Source organism: Rhinoraja longicauda, chromosome 4 (genome assembly GCF_053455715.1).
Source record: "Rhinoraja longicauda isolate Sanriku21f chromosome 4, sRhiLon1.1, whole genome shotgun sequence".
Lineage (NCBI taxonomy): Eukaryota > Metazoa > Chordata > Chondrichthyes > Rajiformes > Arhynchobatidae > Rhinoraja > Rhinoraja longicauda.
In genome coordinates, this window is record NC_135956.1 from 76,392,867 (window position 1) to 76,405,080 (window position 12,214).

General features: G+C 40.4%; 1 protein-coding gene across 3 annotated transcripts in view; it reads left to right on the top strand.

The window, feature by feature from the left end:
• Positions 1 to 12,214, top strand: part of prex2 (phosphatidylinositol-3,4,5-trisphosphate-dependent Rac exchange factor 2) — a 264,841-nt gene that overhangs the window by 208,025 nt on the left and 44,602 nt on the right. For all 3 annotated transcript variants that reach the window (XM_078398119.1, XM_078398117.1, XM_078398118.1), the window contains 2 exons: positions 11,004 to 11,067; positions 11,641 to 11,831. In XM_078398119.1, coding sequence (XP_078254245.1) covers positions 11,004 to 11,067; positions 11,641 to 11,831 — 255 coding nt within the window. The remainder of the gene's footprint in view (positions 1 to 11,003; positions 11,068 to 11,640; positions 11,832 to 12,214) is intronic.

The window sequence follows — 12,214 nt, forward strand, 5'->3', positions numbered from 1 at the left end:
AGATGGGGAAAGATGCAGTGCGACTGGGGTGGGAGGCTGAGATGGCCTGCAATAGGTGCACACCAGGGTGGAAAGGCACAGGATAGAGGGAGAGAGTGAAGGGGGGGTGGGTAGAGGGTGGAGTTGTCCCCCCCCCCCCCCCAGGTGTATTACTCAACATTGGAAAACTCAATGTTCACACCGTTGGGTTATAAACTATTCCGCTTAGCAAATTCTGTGAAATAATTCTGGTCAATTTTCCAGTTCATGTGAAATCGGACAGGCAGTGAAATTTAAAGAAACCAGCTTAAAGTACAAACTTAATTAGGGATGAAATTTAATGAGCACAAGTGTTGATAAGAAGGAAAGGTGATTTACATGAATGACATTGTAAACATTACATGAATAACGTTGTTTTAATCTGAAGAAGGGTCTCAACCCGAAACTTCACCCATTTCTTCTCTCGAGATGTTGCCTGTCCCGCTGAGTTACTCCAGCATTTTGTGATCTACCTTTGTTTTAGCTACAGATCTATTTTGAGACCTGGATGTCTTCACAGACTCAGTGGGGATAGTTATTAATCACCTTTAGTATCTAGAGAGCAAGATGACCAATAAACAACTATCTGTTGAAGAGCACTTCTGTTTTCCCCACAGTAAAAACAATGCAATAATCACCAAAGTCAATTGAAAACTGAATTACCCAAACTAATCAAACTGTGTAATATTTTGATTGTTCTGCACGTTAAAAGCTGTGTTCTGATTATACTAATACTATATATTTATGAATCAATGACTATGAAGAGAAGAAATATTAGATAAATCTTCAGAGCTGTCAATCTGAGTAATGGAGAAGGAATTGGAAACAATCTGAATTTTTCAACTTGAGAGATGATATGTGGACTAGGCACTAAGTTACGAAATGATGTTGAAGATTACAACTAGAAAATGACTGTTAAGCAAAGTTTCACATTAAGAGCGGAAATTTCAATTTACCTAAAGGCAAACTAAATGCTGATTTGTGAATTTTAAAAAGTATGATTAAAGCAGAGAACAGACGCAAATATTCGGAGATAGGATGGATGGTGCAGTTTACAATCTCCCTGAGTGGATGATGAGGCCAATCGGCTTTATTCACATGTAATTATTTTGTGGTGATATGTTAGGGTGATATTCATGAGGATAATTTTTCAAATCACATGTTCTGAGCAGAATTTTGCCCAGGGCAATGTTGGTTGGAAATAGAATTTATATGACTCTGCTTCTCCGAATCAAACTCCCACCAAGTGCAGCTTCAGCGTGGCAGCCTTAAACCTGTGCCTTTGCTCGAAGATTTGAAGAAAGTAGGATTAGAAAATAATTTTAAACAGAGTAGACAAAAAGATTGGATTATTTACCTTCGTGTCAGTCAAGAACAGTTGAGGTGGGGGGGGGGGGGGGGGGGAGTCAGAATAAAAATCGGGACTTTTTGCATTTCATAAGCCACAAAATACTGGAGTAAATCAAAGAAGGATCTCAACCCAAAACGTCACCCATTCCTTCTCTCCAGAGATGCTGCCTGTCCCGCTGAGTTACTCCAGCATTTTGTGTCTATCTTCGGTGTAAACCAGCATCTGCAGTTCCTTGCTATACAGTTGACGCCAAAGTCTTTTAGATCATTTACAGAGCACAAGTCAGGAGAATGATGGAATGTCATGCACTTATTTAAATAAGAGCAGCACCAGCTCTCGGGGAAGCTCGATACAATCCAATACAATGTAGCTAATTGCTTGGCCTTGCATTAACCATCCTAAACATTCACTGCTGCCAACACCAGAACACAATGACTGCTGGATGTACCATATATAAAATGCGTGGCAGTCAATCTCCCAGGCTAGTCCGACAGCAATCACCAAACCATAACCAAAGAGGATCAAGACCTGCAGGATCCCCTTCAAGTTGGACACCATCCTGACTGGGAAATATATCACTGGTTCTTTATTGTTGGATCCAAGTCCTAGAATTCCCCTCTCAACAGGACTGTGGGGATTCCTTTATTTTAATGACTGCATCAGTTCAAAAAGGCAGCTCATTGCCACCTTCTCCAGGACAATCAAGGATGGGTAATAAAAGTTGGTCTTGCATGCAACAACCAGATCCTAAATGAAAAACAATTGCTCTCTACAAGTGGTCCAAGTCTCAGAAGCATACAGGACAACAGCTATCATTACAGTTCCAGCAGACCTGACTAAGGGATAACTGCCATTTGCAGCCACACTCACCTGCTTCTGTCTTAACCAATCCCTCTTAGCAATGGCTGGGCAGAACACCCCTAAATCACTGGCAGTGGGAAAGTGGGCAAAAGCGAGGGCAGGTGTGAGGTCGGGAGCAAAGGATGCCAGAATATGGCCAAGTACATGACTGCACTTGAAAGCCCTAGGTCAGAGCACAGCTGGGAGAGTGTGCAGAAAGAAGCAGGGGTGAGGATGGAAGTGTCGCGGGTTGAAAGAGGATAGGATGTCAGAGGGCAGCTGTACCGAGAAACTCAAATTCATTAATGTCATTCATGCTTAATGAAGTGTAAACTTATACAGCTTACTCTTTCTTCGTTCTCGCTCCTTTAGAAAGGCCTTCAGCCATTTCTGCTTGTCTTCCGATGACTTGGCCATGCAGACACACCATTTATTTTGGGCAGTGTTATGTATTTTCCAACCATTGATCACAGTGTGACCACTGCTATGATAATCCGCTGGAGAAAACAACAAAGCTTATTATACACAACATTGTGTTATATTCCAAATCTCAAAGGAAAAAATGTTTAAAATATCACATGTTCTGGAAAGCCATTTCTTCTATTTTGATTATCCACAATATACGGTCATGGTGTGAAGTAACAAAAGATGTTTAATCACTCTGTATCATCCACATATCATCCATCATAAATTCAAGAACATTACACTGTTGAACATTAATATGGAAAATAGACAAATTACATCAGTAATGTCACCATTTTCTCATCAGTCAAGTTTCACTTTTTCATACTGCAGGAAATGGACTCAAAGATCAGATCAAATAATGTGGCACAGCATAATATTTCTTAAATAACACTATGCAATATTGTTCATTCTTTCAGTCTAGGGCATGAGTTTGCAGACATTACAGAAAAATCCCAACCACTTAATTTCAAACAGTGATAATTACAAGATAATATTTTTTGGAGTGCATGAGGGATGCTTTATTTATGGAAAACTGGTGGCTTCAACTTGACAGAAAAGTTTAAAAATACTAAATCTCAAATCCATTTCCAAATATCCCACTTCAGAGTAAAGCAGGGCAAGGCCCAGGCGACAAACCTACTCCCACGGAATGGTTTGGGCTGTTAAAATATTCCATTAAAGCTGGAAGAATCACAGATGACTTCCCTTGCAAGATTTTTGGTTCCCAAGGAGGATATCGAGGATAGTTTCAAGGAAATGTTGAGAAGCCTTTCAGTTCTGCCTTTGGGCCACAAAAGGTTATCCCTTCCATTCTTCCAAGTTCACCTGCTTTGCTGCCATCAGGTTGGGAATACACCCATTATCCCCTAGAAATACCCACCCACAGATCGGGAATCAGAGTAGCCATGGATTGATCACTCACCCCAGGATCAGAGTCTAACTTGCAATAGGATCAACTCCCTCAGGATCAAACTGAGAATCAAGGATCAAAACACCCACCACCTAATAGAGCTCGGGATTGGATCCCTTCCTCTCCTTGGTTGCCACCAGATGTTTTGCCTCGGGCAGTGTTGATTGGAAATAGAATTTATATCACTCTGCTTCTCTGAATCATACTCTCACCAAGTGCAGCTTCCGCATGGAAGCCTTGAACCTGTGCCTTTGCACTAAGATTTGAAGGAAGTAGGATTAGAAACTAATTTTAAACAGTAAGCAAGATTGGATTATTTACCTTAGTCTCAGTCAAGAACAGTTGGGGGGTGGGGGGGGGGGGGGTCAGAATAAAAAGAAGTTATTGCATTTCATAAGCCACAAAATGCTGGAGTAACTCAAAGAAGGGTCTCGACCCAAAACATCACCCATTCCTTCCCTCCAGAGATGCTGTCTGGCCAGCTGAGTTACTCCAGCATTTTGTGTCTATCTTCGATTTAAACCAGCATCAGCAGTTCCTTGCTAAACATAGAATAGTACAGCACAGGAACAGGCCCTTTGCCATACAATATCTGTGTCAACAATGATGCCAAGTTAAACTAATCTCCTCTGCCTGCATGTATTCCATATCCCTCCATTCCCTGTATATTCATACACCTACTCAAAACCTTGTATTTGGTTCCATTACTGCCCATGACAGTGCAATCCAGGCACCCACCACTTTTTTTTGGTGTAAAAAAACTTGACCCACACACCACATTTGAACTTTCTCCCTCTGTCCTCGAAGCCACGCCCTCTGGTTTTTGCCATATCCATCCTTGGAAAAAAGTTGTGAGTGTCTACCCTATCAATGCCTCTCTTAATTATATCTAATGCTCTCCGGTGTCCCCTCAATCTTCAATACACCAGAAAAAACAACGCAAGTTTGTCCAACCTCTCTTTATCAGACTGGATCGTCTCTAATCCAGACATCATTCTGGTAAACCTCTTCTCTCCAACACTTCCACATCCTGTAATGGGGAGACCAGAACTGTACACAGTACTCCAACAATAGCCACACCAAAGCTTTATAAAGCTGCAAAATGACTTCCTGATTTTTATCTTCAATGAGCCTACCGATGAAGGCAAGCATACCACATGCCTCCTTTATCACTCTATCTACTTGTGTTGCCGTCAGGAAACTATAGACTTGGACCACATGATCCCCCACCCTGTACATCAATCCCGTCAAGGGTCTTCCCATTAACTGTATACTTTCCCCTTGTATACACCATCCCATATGTCACACTTGGTCGAATTAAACTTCATCTGCTATTTTTCCACCCATATGTGTAACTAATTGTTATCCCACTGCATCCTTATTCACTGACCGCAACTCCACCAATTTCGGTGTCATCTGCAAACTTACTAACCAATTTGTCTACATTGACAGAGTCATACATTATGGGAACAGACCCTTCGGCCCAACATATCAATGCCGACCAAGGTACAACATCTAAGGTGGTTCCATTAGCCTGCATGTGGCCCGTATTCCTCCAAGCCTTTCCTATCCATGTACTTAGCCCAAGTGTCTTTTAAATAATTTTATAATACCTGCCTCAACTACCTTGTCTGTAAGCTCATTCCCTATAACCACCATCCTCTGAGTGAAAAAAAAAAGCCCCTCAGTTTCCTGTTAAAGCTTTCTCCTCTCAACTTAAACCTATGTCCTCTGGTTCTTGATTCCCCTATCCTGGGTAAAAGACTCTGTGCATTCACCTTATTCCCCTCATGATTTGGTATGCCTCCATAAGATCAACCTTCTGCCTTTTGCACTCCAAGGATTGCCATCCTAGCCTTTCTATAGCAGGATGACCAAAACGGGACATAATTTTCCAAATGTGGTCTTATCGATGTCATGTACAACTGTAACATTATGTCCCAACTTCTATACTCAGTATCTTAACAGATAAAAGCCAATATACCAAAAGCCTTCCACCCAATCCACCTGTGGCACCATTTTCAGGGATCTATGTATCTGTACTCTTGGATCCCTCTGGTCTCTAACACACCCCGACCCCTACCATTCACTGTGAAGGTGATGCTCTAATTTGACTTCAATGCAACAGCTCACACCTATCTGCATTGAACTCTATTAGCTATTCTTCTCCCTACTTGCCCAGCTAATCCTGCTGTAAGTTTTGATAATCATATTGTCTGTCTATGATACCACATACTTTAGTGCTATCTGCAAACTTATTAATCCTATCTTGTACATTCTCATCCAAATCATTGATATAAACACATACAGCAATGGGCCGAGCATAGATCCCTGATGTACATCACTAGTCACAAGCCTCTAGTCTGAAAAACAACCCTCCCCACGACCCTCTGCTTCATTCCATAAAGCCATTTCTGTATCTAGTTGGGAAGCCCAACAACAGTACACTGGGGAACTCAGAAAAAAACATTACAATCTTCATGGGACAGATAAAAAGATTGTTAATGTAGCATATTAAAAACTAGGAGAGGCTTTTCGAGACTGCTATGATGCAATTTTATTTCATGTTTTCTGATCATTAACCAAAACTTATGGATCATTGGTTCAGTAGCCTAACCACTATATTGCTATAATCTTTGCTTTATTTTATATCATGTAAATGACACCGAAGATAGACACAAAATGCTGGAGTAACTCAGCGGGACATGCCGCATCTCTGGTTTAGGAATGGGTGACATTTTGGGTCGAGATCCTTCTTCAGACTGATGTCAGGGGAGAGGGATTAAGGAAGTGTAAGAGATCAAAGAGATGAAGCTCAAGGAAAGTGTAAAGTGGAGCATTGTTGGCTAGGAGGTGACAACAAAGCAAACAGATAAAATGTAATCCGGGGGACAGTCAGACTGATCGGAGAACTGGGAAGGGGGAAGGAAGGAGAGAGAGTGAAAGTAAATGACAATCATTGAAATCAGAAAGCAAATCCAGTCCATGTAAATGACAGTTGTGTGTGAAAAATAATAAGTGAGATATTGCAGACAAAGGGGAAAAATAAAAAACAGCTATTGGAAATCCCTTGATAATACACTACATTGACAATACCTGAATTGCAAAATGATATACATGTGACATAACCAAAACATAGATTGCAGAATTTAAAGGCAGTATTTGCATATGTGCTGTCACTGAATTTGACAAGAAGTTTGTGAAGTCAATAAAATTATAACGTTTGGTCGATTCATCTTTCCACAATGTTTTCAGTTACAGTAGGTTCATTAAGTGGAGAGCTCAGATATAAGATGATTGACAAAAAGTTGTCAAGCACAAAAATAGGTCCTTTCGTCCACCATGTCCATGCTGACCATTGAACTTTTCTACATTAACTCCATTTACCAGCACGTGGTTCATAACATTTGATAAATTGCTATGCTGGGCTTGTCTAGTTACTTCATAAATGGTATGAGAGAACCTGCCTCCAAATGGCGAGCACCTTCCATATTCTGGTCACGATCTGGGCGGAAAACATTTCTCCCCTGATCTCCTCCAAACTACTACCTTTTACTTTAAACCCATGCTCTCTGGTATTAAACACTTCTGTTAAGGGGATAAGTTTCTTATTCTCCACCCTACCTGGGCTTCTCATAATATTGTCTATGTTTATCGGGTACCCCCTTTGCTTCATCCATCCATCCCAGCCTTTCCAGTCTCTGCTCACAATTGAAACACTTCATCCCAAGCACCACTCTGGTGAAACTCCTCCGCATTCTCTCCAGCCTAATCCCATCCTTTTTAATCGCACATAATATTCCAAATGTAGCTGAATCAATGTTTTATGAAGTTGTACCATGAGCTCATCCCTTATAATCTATGCCCCAATGACGATCGGCATCCTGTATGCCGACATGCCACCTGATTTGCTTGCATTGCCACCTTAAGATATTTTTGGGCATTCACCCCAAGCTCTCTGTTCCTTAATACTGTCTTCATCAGTTCATAAGTGATAGGAGCAGAATTAGGCCACTCGGCCCATCAAATCTACTCTGCCGTTCAATCATGACTGATCTATCTTTCAATCTTCATTCTCCTGCCTTCTCCCCATAACCCCTGACACGCAAACTAATCGAGAATCTATCTTTCTCTGCCTTAAAAATATCCATTGACATATTTGTTTTTGGTCTCTGTCATTATCCCAATTAACTTTTTTTCTCAAAATAATCTCTTTTTTTAAACCACAATGATTTGACTTTCACTATTACTCATTGTTGTGATTTCTGACTGGGCTGACAATTCTGTCAGTAGTGTTAATTATAACACATCAGTTCCCGTAGGAAAGTTAGAAAGGCTAAATTAGTCTTGCTCAATTTGTTAGATGCATTTTTGTATGTAAGCCAACAGCAGCAGCAGGGAGAAACTCTGAAGCAGGATTGCAGTTGTAATATTCCGAGTATGACATGGAATGTGCGACCTTTGTAAATTGTTCAATGAGGTTCACCAGGCAATACATCTGTTCTCAAGTCATAAATCTGAAGCAAATGCCCTCCTGTTATTTACTTTCACAAGCTGAATACAGTTTCATTGTGATCCTTTAATTGGAACTTCCAATCTTCTGTGAGCTTGATACAGATTAATATCTGTCATAGTTTAGATGAAAATCTTCAATTCCGTGCAGCCTTCATGACATATAATAAAGTGTTTTGTGCAGGTCGAGTTGATCATTTCTGGTATTATGCCTGATACAGGAAAAATAATTAGTTCATAACCATTCAAATTTTCCTCATCTTAATCAGTCTCTCCAATAAGGCTCTAGGCTTTGTACCCTCATGACCAGGTGGTTCAAACTTAAACATGCCCTGAACACAGATGGCGTAGCTAAGATATGTCAGCTCTGATTAAAAACATCGAGTTGGATTGACCTGTCTCCTCTGCAAAAAACACTCCTTCCTGCTTCCCTTGAAGCAAGTATATCCCTACGTACCTTTATTCACACAAGGTACCTTATTTTACTGTAGCTATAACATTGATATTCTGTGCTCTTTTTATTTTCTCTTTTGCATTACCTCTGGTACTCATGAATGGTATGATTGTTCTCGTGTGTGGAATAATCTGCCTAGATGGCAGGCAAAACAAACCTTTTCACTGCATCTCAGTACGTGTGACAATGATAAATCGGTATCTATACCAATACTGTTGTTAATCTGTCATCCTGCAAAGTGCCAAAGCTCATTTCATAAAGTGACATTTTAACGGTCAATATACATATATGTTATTGAATTAGATTTGAAACATTTACTGTGAACATCCACATTGGTAACTGGTGATCAATAATTCAGGAGGTTATCAAGATCTTTACAATGGTTTCCATTTCATGATCTTCCATTAGATGATGGGGGTTACTGAAACTCCATCTCCCAAAATCACATTTTTTATTCCTGGAGTGAATTGAATTGAATTGAATTACCTTTATACAAACCGTCATACAAGTGTTTTTTCTCTTTGGGAAAATGGGAGTGCCCAGTCATAAAAAAAGCTGATATAATTAACCATTGAATAAAATTGATAAATCGTTGATTTATTTATTATGCAAGTTTTCTGAGTCTACTCGTCTCATGATAATATGGTACTTGAAACGTGAGCTTTTCCCCTGCTGCTGCATCTTACATTCGTATGTCTGAAGTTTCTTTAAATAGCAGGCCCATAAATTTAAGATGGAACAAGGTTAGCGGTATTTATTAATTCATTCCAGGGATCACTAGCTTGGTCAGAATTTGTTTTTATTTTCCATGGATAATAACCAACATTTGTCAAAAAATTAACATGATGAATGAATGAATGAATAAGTTTATCGGCCAAGTATGCATATACAAGGAATGTGCCTTGGTGCTCTGCTCACAAATGGCAACACAAATATACAGTTAACAATTAAGAATAAAGCACAACCACATCAAAACAATAAGGATACAACATTACGGTCTAAACATGTGGGTGAAAATAAACCAGAGCAAAAAAGGGGCTGCAGACTTTGGTCATTGAGTAGAACTATCACTCGTGGAAAAAAACTGTTTTTATGTCTGGCTGTGGCTGCTTTGACAGTCCGGAGTCGCCTTCCAGAGGGAAGTGCTTCGAAGAGTTTGTTGCCAGGGTGAGAGGGGTCAGAGATGATCTTGCCCGCTCGCTTCCTGGCCCTTGCAGTGTACAGTTCGTCAATGGGAGAAGGTTGCAGCCAACAACCCTCTCAGCTGTGCGAACGATCCTTTGCAGCCTCCGGATGTCGTGCTTGGTGGCTGAGCCAAACCAGACCGTGATGGAGAAGGTGAGGACGGACTCAATGATAGCAGTATAGAATTGGACCATCATTGCCTGTGGCAGATTGTGTTTGTTCAGTTACCACAGGAAGTGCATCCTCTGTTGGGACTTTTTGACTGTGGAGTTGATAGTGCCCCCCATTTAAGGTCCCTGGTGATGATGGTTCCAAGGAACTTAAATGACTCCACAGATGTGACTATGGTGTTGTTGATGGTGAGTGGGGGGAGGGGAGGGGGGTCTCTTCGAAAGTCTACAATTAGTTCCACTGTCTTGAGAGCATTGAGCTCCAGGTTGTTGCGATGGCACCAGGACGCCAGCTGTGTCACTTCCCATCTGTAGGCAGATTCCTCCCCATCCTGGATCAGTCCAGTCATGGTAGTGTCATCCGCAAACCTGAGGAGCTTGACAGAGGAGTCTGTGGAGGTGCAGTCGTTGGTGTAGAGAGAGTAAAGGAGAGGGGAAAGTACGCAGCCTTGTGGTATTCCTATGCTGAGGGTCTGATATCACCTATATCATGATGTCACCTATATCATGATGTCAATATAAATCTTACTGGAACACTTAAAAAACACAAGTAGTTGTCAGAAATAACATTGAATCACATATGAATGAATGAATGAATGAATGAATGAATAAGTTTATTGGCCAAGTATGTGCACGTACAAGGAATGTGTCTTGGTGCTCCACACGTATGTAACAACACAACATACAGTAAACAATTAAGAATAAAGCATAAAACAGTAAGAATACAACATTACGGTTTAAATGTTTTATTTAGAAGCAGTAGATTGTAAGTGATTGATAGTTCCCTTATGCCTGAAGAAAATTGTATTATTTTTCTTTGGAGATTCTAATGGAGGGGACGTGGGTGACTATATTCCCCATACTGTTTGTTGAGACCATTGCTTTCGATTCTCATTCAAAAACGTGGCGTTCTCATTTAGACATTTGCTTTTGCCTTTATTCCAACACTTGTGGGAAATGTGCCGTTAATGGGCAGAGAGGACTTACATGCATTTTTTAATGGAAAAGCAAGATTCCTGGAATGACTGCTCCGTTATCAATTTGTACATGCTTAACTTCTTCCTCGAATGCTAACTAATGGCTTTATTCCCTGAACAGGGCTTTTTATCTGGACAAATCAAATTTGCCTCCGAATTCATCAAAAGCTGCTGCAATTGATAAGGTAATGCAGATAACTTGAACATTTTTACAACTAAATATATGTTAATTTCATACATGTCTTTAATTATATTAAAATTAAATTAAATCAAAGGGTGGTGAATCTGTTGAATTCATTGCCACAGACTGCTGTAAAGGCCAATTCAATTAATATTTTTAAGGCGGAGATTGACAGATTATTGATTAGTAAGGGTGTCGGGTTATGGGATGAAGGCAGGAGATTGGGGTTGAGAGGGAAAGTTAGATCAACCATGATTGAATCATGGAGTAGACTTGATAGGCCGATTGGCCTTATTCTGCTCCTAGAACTTATGGGCAGGATTGCTTTAATTTTTCAGTCTTTTTATGTAAAACCTAATATTGCTAATTTTTTCTCAGAACATTGAGGATGCGTCCCAGCGCATCCAGAGGATGTATCTTTCACATCACATTGGTTTAAATTCTTTTCATCGAGCAGGAGTTTGCAGAGGGTAGAAGCACTGTTCAAATGTTGATGTCTTATTAGCCTTGTTAATTTTTTTCCCCCATGAGCTGATTGTAAGTATTAAATTCAGTATCCTTCGCTCTCTGCCTCCAGCTTATGCGGCCCCTCAATGCACTGGATGAACTTCATCGACTGATGGAATCATTTATTGGGTCAAAAAGGACGGCAGCCTGCACTTATACTGCCTGTGGAGCCTCTGGCGTGGGATTGTTGTCAGTTTCTTCTGAACTCTGCGATCGTTTGGGAGCTTGCCACATCATAATGTGCAATAGTGGAGTCCACAGGTTTGAGACGTGTTTTGTTTTCATATTGTTGTGACTTTGAATGGAGTCCAGAGCTGTAGAAGTATAGATCTTTATTCTGCACGGCTAATGGACCTGGTGAAAGGTTCTCTCAGTAGTGTCTCGGGAGAATCTCTCTAAACTCCAGGTACTTTGAGATTTTATGCTCGTCATGCAGGTGATTAAATACTGTCTCAATAGTTACAATTGCATAATTTACATCAGTATATTTGAGGGTAAGCAATGGGTCCTTAAAATTACATATTTTCAATGGGAGAACATCTTACCAGGCAAAACCACTACTAAACTTTCTAACACCTTTTATTGGAATCCAGGCAACTAAATCAGAATTATTTTACTATTGCATTGAGAGATGATTCTCTGGA